The 21,503-nt window shown below is 33.6% G+C and overlaps 1 protein-coding gene across 8 annotated transcripts in view; it reads left to right on the top strand.

Annotated features, from left to right (window-relative positions):
- Positions 1-21,503, top strand: part of CCDC91 (coiled-coil domain containing 91) — a 356,684-nt gene that overhangs the window by 180,921 nt on the left and 154,260 nt on the right. For all 8 annotated transcript variants that reach the window (XM_030804474.1, XM_030804476.1, XM_030804471.1 and 5 more), the window contains one exon: positions 18,259-18,366. In XM_030804474.1, the coding sequence (XP_030660334.1) occupies positions 18,259-18,366 (108 nt within the window). The remainder of the gene's footprint in view (positions 1-18,258; positions 18,367-21,503) is intronic.

The following is a 21,503-nucleotide window of genomic DNA, read 5'->3' as shown; positions in this document are numbered from 1 at the left end:
TTTAAAAAATAGATTGTAGGCAGTTTTTGTTGGTTGATTTTAGCACTTTGAATATGTCATCTCATTGCCTTCTATCCTACATATGAGAAGTAAGCTGTTAATCTTTTTCAGATTCTCTTATACACTATGAGTTATTTTTATCCTGTTTTCAAATTGTCTGTTTTTCACTTTTAGTATTTTGACTATGATGTTTCTAGGTGTGTGTCTTTTCATTTATTCTATGTGGAAGTCATTTAAACTCTTATATGTGTAGATTGTTTTTCATCAATTTTGGGAAGTTTTCAGCCATTCATATTTTTTTTCCTTCTCTTTTCTCGAGTGTTACTTTCATTATGTATGTGTTAGTTTTCTTAATGGGGTCTCACATGATTTTTAGGCCCTAGTCATTTTTGTTTGTTATTTTTCCTTTCTCTGTTCTTCAGATTGTATGATCTTTATCAGTAGTTCTTAAGGTTTACTGATTCTTTCTTCTCGTAGCTGACATCTATTAATACTAGTTTCTATACATTTTTTTGAATAAATGCTTCTCATTTTGTTGTAAGACCTTTGATCAATTTTCCAGAGACTGAATGACTGCTTTGCCAGTTTGCCCTGTCACATGATTTGGCTGTGTCCCCTTCCAAATCTCATCTTGAATTATAGTTCCCATAATCCCTACATGTCGTGACAGGGACTCAGTGGGACGTGAATGGATCATGGTGCAGTTTCCCCCATGTTGTCCTGGTGATAGTGAGTGAGTTCTCACAAGATCTAATGCTTTTATAAATGTCTGGCATGTCCCCTGTTTGGACTTCTCCGTCCCGCCACCCTATGAAGAAGGTGCATTGCTTGCCCTTCACCTTCTGCCATGATTGTAAGTTTCCTGAGGCCTAACCAGCTATGCAGAACTGTGAATGAATTAAACCTCTTTTTATGATAAATTACCCAGTCTTGTGTATTTCCTTCTAGCAATGTGAGAACAAACTAATACACCCTGCTTAACAGATGACATTCTGGAGTAGAGGTTCCCCCCGCTAGCTCCTCATATTGCTATTCCAGAAGTTCCACCCCCCTTTCTTATTTTTTTAATCCAAATTAAAATAGTGGTTACTCTGTTAGAAATATTCTTTATTTCAAAAATGATTATCCTGAGGTCAGTATTATGAAAGACTCATGACATTCTCTTTATTCTCAGTGCATTGACAAAAGTTGAGGGTTTGTTTATGTCATCTTGTCATATTGGATCACCTCAACCCATGGATCCTTGCTGATTTTTTTTCTAATTCTTTTTTAAAATGTAGGACTGTTCTTTTGCATGAATAATTTGAGATTACACATTTCATGAGTTTAGAATATATATTTTGGGTTTATCATTTAAAAAATTGCTGTTGCTTCAAATATTAATTTAAACCTTAATGAAGTGTCATACTTATTTTCCTCATGGATAATCAGATAAAACAATATCCTAAAGCACATTTTTGTTAGCAATATCTTATGTACCTAACACCATTTAAATGAACTAGCACTTTTTAAAGCTCCCAAATCATGTGATCAGCTGTTTCTGATTTAAAAATCACAGTAAGTTATGATAGGACTTAAACTTTTCACAAATAATTGAACATTCTGATTCACCTGGAAATAGTCCTGTATTTAAGAGATTAGCTGACCTCATCCAATTGGAATTTACTTATTTTGAGTATGTAACTCTGTTCATACAACTTTAAATCATCTATTCCAGGAGCTGGCTAAAGAAAATCTGTAACCGAATCCATGTTTAAACCAATTTAAGACCTAAAGTTATTATGTTCTATTAGGCCTAATATTCTTATTCTGTCTTTAGTGATTTTATATAATAATTTATAGACCTTTATTCTTTGATTTCCTGAAGGAATGTTACATGCCTGCCAGAATTTATACTTTGAGACTGCTAAGTACTTCTGTTAGTAGAGCTGATTAAGAGCATAGATTTTCAAATTCAGACAGACCTGGATCAGAGCCCCACTTCTGCCATTTACTAACATTTTGACCTTGGGCAGTTTTTTTTTAAAAAACTATTTTAGTTTCTTCTTCAGTAAGTGATGGAATAAACCATGGAACCTGTTCATAAGAATGTTGTGGGGATGCAGTGAGAAAAATGAATATTGCATGGCTAATAATTAAGCTCTTAAGAAATATTAGCTATTATCATTATCATTTCTATACGTAACATGTCAGATTTTTTTAGTATAGCAATTGCGATACTTTTTCATTATCTCATAGCTGATCATTAGTTGGTTGTCTTTGTATAAATTCTTATTTCAGTCTTCTTAGGAATATCCACTTCGGAATAAAAGACTGTGGTCCCACCTCTTCACCTTCTTGGGCTCAGTTAAAGGCAGCATTCTTTTGTTAACTAACAAACCTGTACATTGTGCACATGTACCCTAAAACCTAAAGTATAATAATAAAAAAAAAGAAAATAAATAGATCGCTACAGATTGATGAAAAGGATGTGAAATTTTGTTAAAGTGCAAAAGAAAACAAACAAAACTAACCTATGTGCCTCATATGCCAAATGTTCCCATAATGTTTACTTAGTTTTGTTTATTTTTTTCTCTTATGTCATGATTTCAAAAATCTTTTATTTTGATAATTAACAACAGTAAAATTAATGTACATCTTGGAAGACTTTACATAGGCACATGCCACATCGAAGATTGTTTACCACAAGCAACATAAGAATTTTCCTTTACTTGTTTAATTGGGCTTTTGTCTTGAACTTGTCATTCTCTAATATATGCACTCGCTAAGACTTCATGAGTTCTTAATGTCTGTAGTTTTCTCCAGCAAAGATTACTATCTTATCTATTATGTAGAGTATCATATTTTTGAGATAATGAGGAACCGTATTAGCATGATCCTTTTTTGTTTTAAGGTCCACTCAACAGTTGTGATTGATAGGGTTACTTTAATCCTTTGGTTCTCAACTTCTACAGGGCATAGTAAATTATTTGTGTTGCTTTTTAAAGATGCATATGCCAAGGAGTTTTCTTTCCTGGAAATTCTGAATCTGTAGGTGTAGGTAGGGGCTAGACATTTGTCGAGTTTTTCTTTTTTAAAAAAATTCTATTAAGTTATTCTGCTACCCCATGGGAATTATTAACCATTGTCCTATCTTTTTATATTTGTTGGTCAATCTATTCTATTTTCTTTCAGTCATTATTTTTCTAATTTTTATTATTAATTAATATTGAGTCTCTTAAGGTTTTATGGGTGGGTGTGCATACGTGTATGTGCTTATATTGTATCCCATTGAAATTACTGAGAATTTTTTTACATATAAGAAAGATGAGAGAAACAAACCCTAATAGAAACAAAATGAGTGTATGATGGACTGCTGTTTTTCATACTTAAGAAAAAAGTGAGTTTTAGCTGTAACTAAGAAACAAAAACTTGTCCTACGTCAAGATTTAAAAAAATACAAAAACTTATTCCTTGTTTTCCTTGATGTGGGATAAGTGATCACAGTAAGAAAAGAATTCTTTATAGTGGAGGGTTGGTATAATAGCACAGAGGGACTATCAAAGAAAGTCATACATGGAAAAAATACAGGCATATTTGCTAAAATAGATGTAACATTATAGCTTAAGGAATATGATGCCTTGTCTTTTTAAAGAGAAAGTATCTTTTTGCATAGAGGTGTTTACTTCTTGTTTTTCTTTTCAGAACTTTCCCCATATACATCTATTCAGTAAATAAGGTAGATATTAGTGCTTGAGGTAAAGTCAATTCAAATGTTAACTCATTCTCAAAATGACTATTCTTTCCATCCTAAATAACATTTGGGAAGAATTTTCTAAAGGAAGTATTTAGTTGACTCAATCAGTGTGTTAAAATTCAAAGTTGGAATTCCTGCTAACATGGTATAATAGTGAGTGGAAAGCACTCAAGAAATTAAGTTCAACATGTTGTTTTTATTTTATCTCATTTTGAGCTCAGTTCATTAAAAATTCCAACTTGATGCAAATAAGATATGAACATTTAGGTTAAAATTTTTGTTTTGCTACTGTGTAAGGAATCTCTTTCAAGGCAATGACAGCTGCCTCCTCTCTTCCCCCTACTTTTTTTTTTTTTTTAACATCGTGTTTACTTAAAGATAGATCAGTTAGAAAAGGGGCTTTCCCTTTTGAAACTCTCATATAGAGAAGTTTTTAAAATTTTATTCTGTAGTGAGTTTCACAGGTTGTTTTCGTGGTTCTGGCTTACCTTGTTTGTTTTTTTGATGTTATACTCCCTGTTGTTTTTGTTTTTTAACTTAAGGGATTTAGACATTTCACAAATTATACCACATAGGAAAAGTGTTGAAACATTGTTGAATTTTGATGTAGTTGACAGATTAAAAAGAATGCTAAGTAGAAAAATAGCCTGAAAAAGGCAAAAAAGAAAATGTAGTTTGTTTTAATATTTTATGCACACACCAGATAAATTATAACTGTACTGATTTAAAGGTGTATTATATTTCTTGGCCCATCTGTGGGTGCCTAAACTAAACATTCTCTGTATTGTTTTTTGGTCATGTGAAAATTAGTTGCTTACTATTACATTCATTTTGAAACCAGAAGGGTTCATTTTTCAAATTTTTTATATCATCTTCTCAAACTCTAGGGTTTTCCCCTCTGGTATTTTGTTTGCATGCATTTGGCCAAGCAGAATACATTTTAAAAACTTATCATTATAAGTACCTGTACCTTTCAAGATATTGCCACTACAGCTAGACATACAGACACACAAACTCATTTTGCTTTTGCAGTCTTTGCTTCTGAAGCTTGACTAAGTTGGTGATCTTTAATTCTGTGTATTATATTCCAGATGGCAAAAAACAGTCAATGCTAGGCACTTGAATAGTACTTATAAAAACTTTACCATCTTAATGAGAAAGTAAGGAATGAGGAGATTGTTTTCTAAAGCTTTACTTAGATCATTTTATGAAGAGAATCATTCTGATATTTTTCTCTTCCTCTTATATTTAAATATTAGGATATTGAATTAGGTACAATGAAGTTTTAACTTACAGGCACATGAAATTTCTGCTACTTACAGTGAAAAAAGATGCAAAATTGCTACATACACTTTAGTAGCTCTAAAATCATTGTGATGAAAATTCTCAGTATACTAATTTCTTGTGTTAACTGAAGTTTGTTTTGTTGAGAGTTTTGGTCTTTTGTGCATTTTCTGAAAAGGTCAGATATACCCTAAATACTTTTTGGTAAGGATTGCTTTGAATTTTAGCAATGTAAAATATGTCACATGCCAGTTTGAGTATCACATGACTGCTGTATTCTTATTTTTCAAAAGCATCCACTTGCTAGTATTTTATTTGAACTCTTGAATTGTTTGTACCGTTTTTAAAGGAGAACATATTACATTTAGGAGACCAATATTTTCCCAGGGTGTAGAGTTACTTGTATTGTATAAAGTTCTTTTCCAAGGAGAGAGAAACAATTTTGTTTTCTCTTCCTTTGATATTTTCCCTTGATTGGGTATTGCTAAGTTTTTGCTCAAAGAGAGGAAAAGTAAAAATTAAGATATGTAAGACCTGACAGCATATCTTTATTTGAATTCCACCATTTTGTTAATCCAAAGGTATAAAATAAATTTATAGTTTTAGTTATTGGATTGAGTAAGGATTCTCATAAATTCCAGCTTTTATGATATGATCAGATTTTTCCTGGACAAATAAAGATGTTTGCTGTTGCCAATAGAGTTTGGCCTACTAGCATGCTAGCTAGATACTAGTGATTGGTTTGGAACTAAGGACTTGGCTTGTTCTTTCTTATCCCTCCCACCAACTTAACCTCAGTGGAGGATTGAGAAAGATTTGGTAGTTGAGAATACTTCTGTGTGCCTCTGTGTTTCCTGGGCTTAGCCAGAATTTTGCATGCACGGCTATTCTTGTGGTTTTTCAAGCCAGGCCAAAACCAAAAGGTATTGGAAACCTTGCCAGAAAACTCATTCTAATATAGATTTAAAGCTTGCGTTTGTATTGTGACTGGTCCATTAGCTGATATTCAAAGGAATGAAGAGGAAGACTTCATTCTATTTTAGGAATAAAAATTTCAAGTTTCTGCTGTGTAGCAGACTTTTAAAAATAATTCCAAAGATAAAAAACCTTAAGATGTGTAGAGTTTACATAAAAACCCTAGAAGAAAACCTAGGAAGTACCATTCAGGACATAGGCATGGGCAAGGACTTCATAACTAAAACACCAAAAGCAATGGCAACAAAAGCCAAAATTGACAAATGGGATCTAATTAAACTAAAGAGCTTTTGCACAGCAAAAGAAACTACCATCAGAGTGAAGAGGCAACCTACAGAATGGGAGAAAATTTTTGCAGTCTACCCATCTGACAAAGGGCTAATATTCAGAATCTACAAAGAACTCAAACAAATTTACAAAAAAAACCCCATAACCCCATCAAAAAGTGGGCAAAGGATATGAACAGACACTTCTCAAAAGAAGACATTTATGCAGCCAACAGACACATGAAAAAATGCTCATCATCACTGGCCATCAGAGAAATGCAAATCAAAACCACAATGAGATATCATCTCACACCAGTTAGAATGGCAGTCATTAAAAAGTCAGGAAACAACAGATGCTGGAGAGGATGTGGAGAAATAGGAACACTTTTATACTGTTGGTGGGAGTGTAAATTAGTTCCACCATTGTGGAAGACAATGTGGTGATTCCTCAAGGATCTAGAACTAGAAATACCATTTGACCTAGCAATCCCATTACTGGGCATATACCTAAAGGATTATAAATCATTCTACTATAAGAACACATCCACACATATGTTTATTGTGGCACTATTCACAATAGCAAAGACTTGGAACTAACCCATATGTCCATCAGTGATAGACTGGATGAAGAAAATGTGGCACATGTACACCATGGAATACTATGCAGCCATAAAAAAGGATGAGTTCATGCCTTTGCAGGGACATGGATGAAGCGGGAAACCATCATTCTCAGCAAACTATCACAAGGACAGAAAACCAAACACCGCATGTTTTCACTCATAGGTGGGAATTGAACAATGAGATCACTTGGACACAGGGCGGGGAACATCACACACCAGGGCCTGTTGGGGGCTGGGGGGCTAGGGGAGGGATAGCATTAGGAGAAATACCTAATGTAACTGACGAGGTGATGGATGCAACAAACCAACATAGCACATGTGTGCCTGTGTATCAAACCTGTACCTTGTGCACATGTACCCTAGAACTTAAAGTATAATAATAATAAAAAAGATGTGTAGAGTTTAGTTAGTTGTTTTAGACATATAAGAACTGTCTTTTCCCTCTCAATAATTTTTCAATTACTAAAATGAACTTTTCTTTTTTATACTACATCAGGTTAATATTTGTGACTGATGTTGCTCAGACCTGAATGTTGTAGCAATGTGAGTCTCATTCTATCAAAGTATTATTGATTAATTACAGATTTCTGCTCATTATAACAAATTCAGGCCACTGTATCATTAGTTTCTTCCAAGGGCCATAATAAGATTATTTATTCATTTTGACCTGATTGAGATTTGACCTGTTCTGATGCAGTTGAAAGTTTTCTTCGAATCTGTTTCTAAGCTTGTTCAACAGGTTTCTGTCTTAGGTAATAATGCTGGAAGACTGATTATACAGTAGCATTTGTAAAGGGCATATTTCTTTAACAATATCAATCAGTATAATGTCAATTATTTAGTTTTCAATCTTTCATTATTCTAACGAACTGAATTATCAGTAAGGTCTATCTAGATTCAAGCATTTTCAATATTAGAGAAAAACACTACCTAATTATACTGTAGGAAAAGTACTTATATATGTGTGTGCTACAGATTTATTTTTATTTATTAGCCACCAGTATTTCCATTTGTGAAAGGCCACACAATATAGTTGTTACAGGCAAGGGAGATAAACTGATGAAATTTAGACATGCTTACGCTCATTAAGGATATACACACAAACTATTTGTAAAGATGATGGTCTATAAAAGTTTACTTTTGATTTTTAAATTTCTTTCTGGTTTGTATAGATTTTGAGAATAGTTAAATTTATTATTTAGTCTGAACTATAAAACAGACTGAAAGGAAAAGCAGAGATGTAATAATTAATGTGAGAGAGAATAGCATTTTAATATGTCTGTTTTGTTTCTGATTGCAACCCAATATTAAAATGGAGGTTTTGATTTTAATCCCTACATTCTAAGTAATCAACTTTGGGAAACTTGATTAATGAGAATATTGATTTTATACCAAGGCTAAATTAATAGGGGATATAATATTTGCCTTATCAAAATATCATAATTTTTTGTCATGGTAACATATGCACTTAAAGCAAAATTCAAAAGATATAGAATTATGTATTATAAAAATTAACTTTGCTCCCATTGGTGTTTGGGCATCAGTCTTCTCTTTTTCCTTTATCTTTTCCAGAGATGGGATAATATGCATAAAATTGTCACATTTCTGATTTTCGGTAATTTGACGTCAAATTGCTTTATAGCAATCAGAGGCAAATTCCATTTGAGAAATAATCCATAGTCTGCTTTAGTTCATTTTACTCAGATCATCAAGTTCAAAGGTTACTGTATTTTATTGTTTTAATAGGATATTCATGTAGCCAATTTTTTTGATAATTTTGTAACAACCCAATCTGAGCTGTTGTTAAATCAGCAAGCACTACTTCGTGCCATTTTATTATAGTGAGATATTTTCATATCATTTACTATAGTAATAATTACCCTGAGCCACGTGGATGGCTTTGTCCCTTCCTCTGAGGCTTCTCCTCAACTCACAGTCAAGCTAGAGCTTGGAACTGCAGGGGACCTCTGGCCCTGTATCTGTACTGGGGATGGCATCTCTTCTAATTTTTTGATGCCCAAACTAATGGATTTTAAATATTTTTATTCACCCTTAATGTAATCACATCTGTCAGGTACTAATGGTAACTTTAAACTGAGAAATAACTAATAGAAGTACTTATACTTGTTATCTAAGTTCACAGACTCATTCACTTAGTCTCAAAATCTAGTTTGACTCAAAATTTAGTCTTAACATGTTTGCTGTAATAAAATTGATTTAAATCAAACCTCTAATCTCTTAATGTCGATGGCTTTTCAGTATGAGGAAAAGTTCTGATCTTTGAGATCTATATTTTATGAATGGAACTGAATTAATTGGAAGGAAAATACTAATTTTAAAATAATATTTATAATAAATTTTAAAATATTTATTTTAATCATCATAAACCTAGTAATTAAAACAATAATTTTGATCCTAGGTTGTATCCACAGAACATAAATTTCCTATGTCATAAAAAGTAGGTAATTTAATCTCAAACAACAAACTGTTAGAATACAGGATTTCACCATTAATGTAAAAAAAAATTAAGTGTCATAATTTGTCAGAATGCCTTCATCATTGGCAGAGAAGAAACTCTTCTTCTCCTCATATATGAGATAAAATGAGGAATCTAATACATAGAGAAACATGGTGCCTTGATGGAACACATGTAACCAACAGAAGAGGAGTTGTAAATAAAAGCCACCTCATTTAAGGCTTGGTTCAGGGCTGTCTTCAAGAGTATACCGCCTCCTCACAAAGTTAATTCATATATATTTAAAATAAATATTTTAGACATCTAGATGAGTTTATTTCTTCCCATGATCAGCGATTTTATATTTCAGAAAATGAGGTGCATAGGCCTTCACTGTATTAATAACTAGGTGCTCTACTTAATTGTATGAATGATTATGAAGAGGTTATTTTGGTCAGAATTCTTTTTTTCCCTTTCCTTTTTTTAAACTGAAACTGTAGCTCTTATTCAAGTCACAAGGAATAATGTGGCATCTGAGGGAGAGGGATATCCATATGGCAGCCTTTCAGAAGGTTAAAGTATCTGGAAGGCAGACATGCAGAGTCTCTGTGCTGTGCTTAATTTTAGAAACTTCTTAATTTTAATGTGTTGTCCATGGCACAAAAGAAATTTTCACTGGGAGACTTTTGTGGTGTTTGAGGTAACAACTCTTATGTTACTAGATTCCCTTAACAACAAGGCCAACAGGAATGATTCCCTGTGTCCTGAAGATTTTCTTTGGCTTTCACAGCCTCCAAGGCACTTTATAGCGTGGCTAGACTTTATTGAATTTTCATGTTTAGATCTACACCCATAAGTTAACATTTTCCTTTTTGAATTGTGTAGTACTACTGCACTGTAATTCAAATACACAGAAAAATCTGAGATTCATTGCAATTCCAAATGCTTCAGATCTGTAATAGGATAAATTTTCAGCAGCCTCAACTTGACCTTGCTACTTCTCTTCCTTTTTTAAATTAAGGAAAAATTTGGAAGGGAGAACTTGTTTCTTAATTCGGTTTTTCCAAAATTTTAGGTAATAGTTTCCATCACTGTCACTCTTCAGACAACTGTAATTTACTCTTGAGAAACATGTACCTTCATTCTTCCTAAAGGTTGAGTTCACAGAGTCTGGATGTTGCCTAACTTCTGCCTGGCTGGGCTGCAGGAGACCATGATCCTGGACTTGAATTTGGATCCAGATTTGAGTAAATGAAATTTTTAAATCTAAATTGAAGTATTTGTCCCAGAGAATTACAAAGAATTTTACATTGAACTTTTAGATCACCTCTTGATGATAGATTTTACTCATATTATTTCTTTTATATTCCAACAAAATTTTCTGAAACGTCTAAATACTGTTTTCAGAGATGCTTAATGTTTCTCCTCTAATACAACCATGTACCTCAGAGATTATTGGTTCACTGATCTGAAGCTCTTTTAAAATACATGGCTATGTGTGTATTTGTGTATATGCACGAATTAAATCAAGTTATCAGTTTATTCTTCTGAATTATAGGCAAACAAAGCTACAGATTGAAGTTTTAGACCTCCAGATTGGCTAAAAATATATTTAGTTAAGCCAAGAGCCATTGGGGATTAAGACAAGTTGGTACCAAGAGCAGCATTCAGGGCCAAATCTAGTCATTTGCCATCATTTGGATACTATTTCTTCATTTTCATAGTCTTTTTTTTACCAGTCTCTTCATGATACAATGGAGAATGTAAGTATTGTAGAAGAAATGTATATTAATAGACAAAGTGTCCAGATGAAGTTCAAGTAATTATTACTTCATAGATGTACTTGCAGTAAATATATAATTATTACTGATAGTAAGTATATTTACAGTACTGCTTGTAAGAACATGTAAACATAAACTCATGTGGTTCTTATTAGGATTAACTCTTTCACTACCAGAGGGAATAATTGCATTATCTTTAATTCTAGAACATATACAAAAAAGTTCATGCATGGTGCATGAATCGTCAGTTTCTAACTTCCATGCATATGTGTAGCCCACCAAAATCAGTGCTACATATTTTCATTCTTACATGTTGTCCATTAATGGAGAAAATTTTAATAGCATTTGAGTGACTTTGGTATTTTTCCAGTACCTGGAACAGTGTTTAGGAAAATATTTATTGACTAAATGAATAATAAATTAATAATTGAGTGACTGATAAAAATGAAATAGCTGCTTAGTCCATGAAAAGAGAAATCTGCTTTACTGGGCTAGAAAAGCTAAGACAAATAGAAACAAATGGTTAGAACTGAATTTTTTTGCACCACTGTGTCTTTTCATGTGATTTTGGCCACATTTATTAACCACAGTGTCTGTCTTCATTTGTAAGGCAGGTATGTAAAGTTCATGGAGGAAAAATAAATGAATGATCCTGTAAAACGACTGAGATTCATCATTTTTACAAATGTACCTCAGTCAAGTAGGCTCTTTTTTTGAATAATAAACTTATGATTTGTTTGCAATTTTGAGGGGATATTATAAGACATGCTAACAATTTAATATCCTTACAAAACTTGAAGTAATATTTTGCTGAATAAAGGGCTTGTGCCAGAAAAAAAACAGAAAAATATCTCTTCATAGCTTTAGCTTATTCATTTGGCAGATACCTTTCAGTTTTGCTCATGTTATTTTTAGTTAAAAATGAGAAAACAGAAGAAATAATAGAAATAAATTTTTTTAAAAGATAGAAAAAAAGATGTTTAAATAACAATTTGTTATATTTTTTTGAGAAAGGTGAAATTGTGGTTGATTTCAGATGATGCTTTATGATTGTTTTGTATATACTACTATCCTCAATAAGCTAAACTAAGTGTATAATTACAGGTATAATCAACATAAAAGTTTTAATAATTTCTGTATGAAGGGACAAATAATCAGGCTTGCCTAAATCATGATTAATTTATTTAGTTACTCAATGTATTTGTCATATATCTTCTATGTGTCAGGCACTGTTATAGGTGCATTGGGTATATCAGTGAGGTAAACACAGATTCCTAGTCTCTTAGGTCTTAAATTCTAGTTGAGAGATTATATTTGTTACACGTTTTGCTTCCTGCTTGCACCATATCTTTATATTGTTCTCCATTTGTAAAGTATGACTTAATGGGTTGTTAGATAAAATTATTTTGTGACTTTCAATATAATCTAATTATTGTTGCTTACAGTTAGCTATGTAGGATTCTTTTATGGTCACATAATCAGTACAAAGATGATATTAATATTTTGAAGACCTTCTTGTTCCTGAGACACATCTGCTCTGCAAGTCTGGACAATCATTTAATTTGATGAGGCTGGAATCAGATCTGAAACAATGGGGCTATTTCAAGGGAGGAGAAATCTGTGGATTTGTTGGGACAATGGATTGTAGTCTGGGTTGCAGTAGTCTACTTTGGCTATACTTATGTCATTCAAATTCCAGCATGCAATCAGTTCCACTAAAGAAATACACATCTAATTCTCACGTGTATTAACAGTTGGGGTGGTGTGGCATGATTTTTGACTTAATACCTTTGTTTTCTATGAGTTTATACTTTTCCTTCCCAGAATTTATAGTCCTTCACATTATTTACTCACAATTGAGCCCGTGGAGTAAAAAGAATGAATATTTCTTGTCTTAGATAAAAACTTAAAAAATTGAGATCTCTAGTTGGTACCAAATGGACTTGGTAACAATTTTGGTGACTTGTCTGGGTAGTTATAATTTGAAGCTTAGTGAACTTTTCAATAAATATTGGTACTGTTGATAGTATATATTTATGTAATATCAGTTTTCATGCAGGGATCATCACTTACCAAGTAGCTATTACATCGGCTGGTTATGTACAAGGCAGTCTGTAAAAAGCTGTTCATGAAGTTATAGTTCCCGTATTAAGAGATCTAAACATTTTTTAACACTTTAAAAATTATTCTTTTTTCTTTTTTCTGAGATGGAGTCTTGATCTTGTCACCCAGGCTGAAGTGCAGTGGCATGATCTCAATTCACTGTAACCTCTGCCTGCCGGGTTCAAGCGATTCTCCTGCCTGAGCCTCCTGAGTAGCTGGGATTACAGGTGCACTCCACGATGCCCCGCTAATTTTTGTATTTTTAGTAGAGATGGGGTTTCATCATGTTGGTCAGGCTGGTCTCGAACTGCCGACATCGTGATCCGCCCGCCTCGGCCTCCGAAAGTACTGGGATTATAGGCATGAGCCACTCTGCCCAGCCTAAAAATTATTCTTAAAGTGTGATAGTTTTCCTCAAGTTTAGTGAATTAAATCCTCTTGGATAATACTGCAAATCTCTGATAAAACTGTAGCTAAGACGTAAATATGTTCAAAATCAACAAAACATTTTCTGCCCTTGATAGCATTCTTTTCTATATAGAATATGTTGGTATGTATCTTGGCATTTCCATCTGTATATACTGTGAGAGTCTTAATGCTTTATGGGTGTTTAGAATAGTTGGAAATAGATTAGAAGTGAAATTATTCTTTCATATATCTTTTTTTTAATGTTGTAGAAGCTCAGGGAAGCCTCTTTGTCTTGGGTATCTGTAGAGACAGTTACAGAAGAAGAAAATAAATCGGCAAATGTTAAGATTATATTATGAGATGTGAGAAACGTAAAGGAATCTCTGTGTATTATGATATATTAAACTGGAAGATAAATATTCAGTTATACAATAATAGAGCAAGTTATAAAAGCATGTGGTTAGTATCAATGTGTATTTGTATATCCACAGTGCTTAATCTAGTAGTAGGGACGGTTTTGGAAGTTACCTCATTTGCTTGGACTGTGGCACTAGTAATCACAATGTTGAACCATAGGACCAATGCTTAAACTCCTTGTTGTCATATAAGTTCTTTTAATACCCGACACCTGCCTTCTTGCCTAATCATTTAGCTCCACTCTTAACTCCAGCTTCTGTACTCCAGCTATTAGTTTTGTTTTTAATTTTTTAGTTCCATAGGTTTTTGGGGGAACAAGTGGTATTTGGTTACAAGAGTAATTTCTTTAGTGGTGATTTGTGAGATTTGGGTGCATCCATCACCTGAGCAGTATGCACTGAACCCAATTTGTAGACTTTTATCCCTCACCCCCTTCCTACCCTTTCCCCCAAGTCCCCAAAATCCATTGTGTCATTCTTATGCCTTTGCAACCTCATAACTTAGCTCCCACTTATAAGTGAGAACATACGATATTTGGTTTTCCATTTCTGAGTTTCTTCACTTAGAACAATAGTCTTCAGTACCGTCCAGGTTTCTGTGAATGCCATTAATTCATTCCTTTTTATGGCTGAGTACTATTCCATCATATATTTATACCACAGTTTCTTTATCCACTCGTTGATTGATGGGCATTTGGGCTGGTTCCACATTTTTGCAATTGTGAATTGTTCCGCTATAAACATGTGTGTTCAAGTATCTTTTTCGTGTAATGACTTCTTTTCCTCTCGGTACATACCCAACAGTGGTATTGCTGGATCAAATGGTATTTCTACTTATAGTTTTTTAAGGAATCTCCATGCTGTTTTCCATAGTGATTGTACTAGTTTACATTCCCACCAGCAGTGTAAAAGTGTTCTCTTTTCACCACATCCCTCCAGCATCTGTTATTTTTTGATTATGGCCATTCTTGCAGGAGTAAGATGGTATTGCATTGTGGTTTGATTTGCATTTCCCTGATCATTAGTGATGTTGAACATTTTTTTTCATATGTTTGTTAGCCATTTGTATACCTTCTTTTGAGAATTGTCTATTCATGTCCTTAGCCTACTTTTTGATGGGATTTTTTATTTTTTTCTTGCTATTGTAAGTCCTAGCCAGAGCAATCAGACAATAGACAGAAATAAAGGGCATCCAAATTGGTAAAGAGAAAGTCAAACTGTTGCTGTTTGCTGATGATATGATTGTATACCTAGTAAACCCTAAAGACTCCTCCAAAAAGCTCCTAGAACTGATAAATTAATTCAGCAGAGTTTCAGGATTCAAAGTTAATGTACACAAATCAGTAGCTCTGTGATACGCCAACAGCAACCAAACTGAGAATCAAATCAAGAACTCAACCCCTTTTACAATAGCTGCAAAAACATAAAATACTTAGGAATATACCTAACCAAAGCATCAAAAGACTTCTACAAGGAAAACTACAAAACACTGCTGAAAGAAATCATAAATGACGCAAATGGAAATACATCCCATGCTCGTGGAAGGGTAGAATCAATATTATGAAAATGACCATACTGCCAAAAGCAGTCTACAAATTCAACCCAATTTCCATCAAAATACCACCTTTGGAGAAAGCAAACAAAAACATAAGTGGGGAAAGGACACCCTTTTCCACAAATGGTGCTGGGATAATTGGCAAGCCACATCCAGGAGATTGAAACTGAATCCTCATCTCTCACCTTATACAAAAATCAACTGAAGATGGATCAAGGACTTAAATCTAAGACCTGAAACTATAAAAATTCTGGAAGATAACATTGAAGAAACCCTTCTAGGCATTGGCTTAGGCAAGGATTTCGTGGCTAAGAACCCAAAAGCAAATACAATAAAAACAAAGATCAATAGGTGGGACTTAATTAAACTAAGGAGCTTTTGTATGGCAAAAGGAACAGTCAGCAGAGTAAACAGACAACCCACAGAGTGGGAGAAAATCTTCACATCTGATTCAAAGGACTAATATCCAGAATCTGCAAGGAACAGCTATTCTTATCTATTGAATGTTCTTTGTGTATAGTGGTGAGTCTAACAGGTCACCAAGGTTGGGGCAACTTTCTTTCTCTGATACCCATCCTGCATATACCTACAGTGTGTGATGATCAAGGGAATGATTGTCTTCAACTTCAGACTGGGCGTAATGTGGAAGACTTAAAAAAAAAATCCTTATATACCTACCTTTGTGGGCCTTTTGTTGATCCATGGATTTAAATGACTGAATGGGGCTAAGATGAGACATTTGAAATATGTAAGAGGCCAGTTACTCTTGCATAACTTTCCTTTGTGCTCCCTTATCACATCTTTGGCTCTTATTTTACTCATTATCCTCCTTGACATTTCAAGGAGAATGAGTATATAGTGTACAAATCAATCCCTAGAGGAAGACTACCTTATTCAAATTGTGCTTCTTAATTATGGAGAGAGAATATATTTTAATTTATTAACTTACCTGTCCTCCAAAGGATATAATATACTAAAAATTGCAGTTGAATATTGAGTATTTAAATATTGAATATTTAAATTGGGGGATTATTTGGAACCATGGCAAATAGGGAAGTGAACACAGTTCTTTCTGTTAAGCAAAATGATTCTATAATATCCTAAGTCCCCAAATAGAATGACATTTTTTTCTCTTTACAAAAGATGCTGTGATTATTCTAAGGGAATTTTTTATAACGCTATTATTTTCTGAAATCCCAACAAATGGTATGTTTCCACACAGGTAAATTAGATTTATTTCATCTAGTCACAATTTTAAAAGGATTAAGCTTTTGTGCCTTACATAAATTAATCATTGTGGAATCTTTGGAAGACACTGTAAATCAAGGGCTAAAGCAATTCAGTGAGCATTTTCCTTATATTTTGATAAAACTCAGAGCTTTATTTTCCTTTACTAATTTGCTGGTAATTTGCAGCTTCATAGTGATGAATACTGAATTGTAGGAGTAGTAGCATCATCAGAGAGTCTTACTTTTGCACAAGAAAGTTATTTGAAAATTGGAGACTTATTTAGAAGTTTTAAAAATATTTTTGTCTCAGCTTTTAAAAATACATGCCTATTTATCCAGCATCTTAATGTTTTTTCTTAATGTTTTTTGTGTTTTCAACCAAGTAAATCTATATTCATAACAGAGATTAAGAGATTTGGCTGATTTTTTTTTTCTTGGTGAATGTGCCAATGGTCTGCTTTCTATAAGACGTGTCTGTTTCAACTTATTATTTTGGTTATGAGTAGTTTATTATTTAAACAGACATCTAAAAATAGAATATTTGCTAGAGTTCTTATAGAATGATTTAGAGTTTATAAATAGCATGAAAGATATTACTGAGAACTTGTTGATATAACATACAAAGCTAAACAGAGGGAAAGAAAAAAGATGATAATATTCTAAGCATCTCTAATAAGGAAGTGAGTGGGTGAAACATCATCAAATGCTGATTTGGTTTTCCTTGAAACAGTAGTAATATCTTTATATTTATCTGACTTGAGTTCCAGCATTTACAGTATCCAATTAAGTATGCTCAGCCTCCCAAGTTTTATTACTTTTTATGCATACTGCCTTGAGACTCTGACTTACGTACTTTGACTTATACCTTTTCACATTAGGAGCGTGAACTTCCTGGGGGGCAGTTCTTTTATGTTTGAAGTTGCTCAGAGTTTCCATCTGCTTTTACTTGACTTGTGGTCTTGAAGATCATGCTTGGCCCGTGGGATATTACAGTGTGCCGAGAGGATGTGGAGTTTTGTCAGCCAGTGAAATATGTCTGGCTTTTTTTTCCTTTTTTCTTTTTCTTTTTTTTTTTTTTTTTCAGCAGCTTTCATACACTCTTCATCCTGTGTGGTCTTCACTGCACCAAATTTATATTTAACAGAACTACTCACCCTCTCTATCATCTTCTGTGACTTGGCCTTTTTAAGGAGAAGATGTGTGGAAGGAACGTCTGAGCCAACAAATTGTTATCTTGGCAATAGGAAAATGTAAAAGCGAAAGCTGAAAGTAATGTTATATATAAATGTGCTTCAGTATTAACAAATACATATTTTGTAATTTAGGAGAATATCACATTACAGTATGTACAACTGTCAAAAATATTCTCATGCCAACAGTAGATTCCAAGTTTTGTCTGTGATCCAAATGACTTTTTTGCTTGTTTTCAGGCACTACTGCAGTCTTCAGTTAAGCAACAAGTAGAAGCTATTGAAAAACAGTACATTTCTGCAATTGAGAAACAGGCACACAAGTGTGAGGAGTTGCTAAATGCTCAGGTAATAAAAGTGCACATCCATTATATATTTATACTTTTCTCCTGACTCTCTCCCCTGAGAGCTCTATAACTGTTTATTCAGTTCTGTTCCATTTACTTTCCTTGGTGTATTTTGGAGAAAAAATATGCTTATGTAAACTCAAAGATTGAGAATTTTATGACAGACTCAAAATAGAACGAAAGACCTGAAATATGTGGGTCTCCCCCACATTAATGATTATTCTTGTGTTAATTTATGGGTTATAATATATTCTCCAAATAATAGAAGCAAAGACATATCTATGAATGCATTATGGCAAGTAAATGATTTTTAGTGAGATAAGATTTATAAATAACATTTGAATTTTTAAAGCACCTATGTATGTTTATGTTACCTTTCATTCTATACAGGCATTGGCTTCTATTTGAGTTTTTCTGTTCAAATTTTTTTCTTTTATTGATTTAATATCTTAGCTTAAATTATTAGCTGCTTTACATTAAACAAAGCAGATGAAGAAGATTCATAGATGTGTCATAGCATAAATACTGAATGTAAGAATTTCCTAGTAATATTTCTCAAAGATATAAAATTTGAAATGTAAAAATTAAATTGACTTCATATAGAGCATCTGTGTTATATCATTGGAAGAAAATTTACTAAGAATTAAGAAATAAAATTAAGAGTAGAATTTAAATGGAGATTATAAATATACCACCCTATTCTCAAAATTGGGGTCAGTTCTATTAAGTATTTTTCAATGTCATTTTAATAAGTGGCTTGGAAGAGGAAATACACAGAGAAATACACAAATACAATTATACTGTTTTAGGTAGTGAAATACCAGGCTGCCAGAGATATGAAATATAAAACTTTATGAATGGATAGAAACAGCATGAGGCATATATTAGCCAGAATAGACTTGGTTATGCCCTAAACTCTCTGGCTTCAAATAGCAAAAGTTTATATTTTACTCATGCTACATGCTCATTGAGGTCTGTCTTGGGGCCCTGTCTCATGTTGTCCTCACCCTGGGAACTCTACTGATATTGTAATTCCAACGTGGAACACTACCTGATACAATTTCAAAGTGAAAGAGAGCCGTGTTAGATTTGTATCTGTAATTAAATACTCTGGCCTGGAAATGACAACATTCGATTTCAATTTATATCCACATGGTTCCACCCAATCACAATGGGGCCAGAGAGTGAGAGCCTACTATGAACTTAGAAGGGAGAGAACTGGAAATACTTAGTGAATAGCACAAATATATCACATTCTTTTCTTTTCTTCACCAAATAGTCAAAGTCTCTATCTCACAGGCAAATTAACCTACCTTGTCCTCTTGGGAGAAAATCTGAAAGTTCCATTCAGCCATGGCCTCAAGCTCAAAAGTCCAGGAATGCTGGGTAATAGGAGGGGAGTAGTGGGCTGTATTCTCTACATTATCAGGTCCAGATATGGTCCCTTTTGACCTGAAGAAGTAGAACTAAAATCTAAATTGTTTATTCCTAACATGCCTAGTATACAGTGGTGAGACAAAGGTAGGGTATTTATTGTAAACATTCTCAATAGGAAAAGTGAAAAATTAGAGACACACAGCTATCATTAGTATGTAACAACTTTAAAATCTCACTGGATAGATTAAATAAGAGCCTCTGTTCATGAGTAGGGATTGCTCTTTCATTTCCCATGATTATCTTTTCAGAGTTTTTTTTGACAGGGTTCCTAGTCTGTTGCTCTTTGGGGTCTTGTAGGTTTTTTATTTTTCAGTATCTTTGTTCACTATATTTCAAATGGATTTTGAAGATTATACCGTTTCTGAACCTGCTTCCTGTCTGCAAAATATTGGGAGCCCAGGGGTCATTTTAGGTAGCAAATAAGGGTGATAAGGTTTTTTATTTTTCAGTATCTTTGTTCACTATATTTCAAATGGATTTTGAAGATTACACCATTTCTGAACCTGCTTCCTGTCTGCAAAATATTGGGAGCCCAGGGGTCATTTTAGGTACAGTTAAGGGTAATGATTCCTTTGGTATCTTGTCTTTTATAGTAGTCAGCTCTGTTAAGGCCATATCCACAGTTGTTTTAGAGAACTACTTTCTATTTTTTTTCTTTTTGAATTTTTTTTTTTACTAGCCTGCGTTTGTAAAGTTAGAGAACCACTTTCTAGATTTAATATGTTTATATACTTTGAACCTCATATTTGTCTGTCTGTCTCTCCTATTTTATTGCAGAGATATATTCATTTTATCAAACCAGGGTGGAAGAAATCTTGTGGTCTCTTTTCCCTAAACCATATAGCCTAAAACAGCCATAGCTTTATTTTATCTCTGATGGGAGGTACTTTATTGAGTTTTTAATAGTGAGTGTGGCTAACACACTTAGTTTACTACTTGCTGCAAGGCCAAATGTGGTTGGTATTTGTTGCTGAAAGCCTTCTCAGTTGTTTCTTAAGTGGTTGTGCATGCAAGTCTTCAAATTTCTGTACTTTTCTATTTCCTGTGATTTGATGCTTGAGAATTTTCTTTTTTCTATGAATTCAGTGTTGAGCTTGTCTTTTTCTTATAATGCCTTCTCAAAAGTGGCCTATTATGGAGTTATTAAAAGGATTCAGCCAAATTACAGATTAAAAGATTAACACATGAAAATCAGTGTGTTTCTACACACCAGAAATGACAAATTGGAAAGGAAGTTAAGAAAGCAATTTCATTTACAATGGTATCTAAAAGAATAAAAGACCTAGGCATACGTTTAACGAAGGTGGTAAGAAACTTGCATTCTACAAACTACAAAACATTGCTGAAAGAAATTTAAAATGACCTAAGGAAATGGAAAGATATCCCCTATTTGTTGATTGGAAATACTTGGTGAAGAACACCACAGGACGTTTATAGGGTTATAAGCAGTTCAGTATGATGAAGTGCTACTTAAAAAGCAAAGATTAGTTGTTGCAGTGGCTCATGCCTGTAATCCCAGCGCTTTGGGAGGCCACGGCGGGCCGATCACAAGGTCAGGAGATTGAGACCATCCTGGCTAACAGGGTGAAACCCCGTCTCTACTAAAAATACAAAAAATTACCCGGGTGTGGTGGTGGGCACATGTAGTCTCAGCTACTCCGGAGGCTAAGGCGGGAGAATGGTGTGAACCCGGGAGGCGGA

This window comes from Nomascus leucogenys, chromosome 23, assembly GCF_006542625.1.
Source record: "Nomascus leucogenys isolate Asia chromosome 23, Asia_NLE_v1, whole genome shotgun sequence".
Taxonomy (NCBI): Eukaryota; Metazoa; Chordata; class Mammalia; order Primates; family Hylobatidae; genus Nomascus; species Nomascus leucogenys.
Note: the sequence above shows the minus strand (reverse complement) of the source record. Positions and strands in the feature narration are given on the sequence as shown.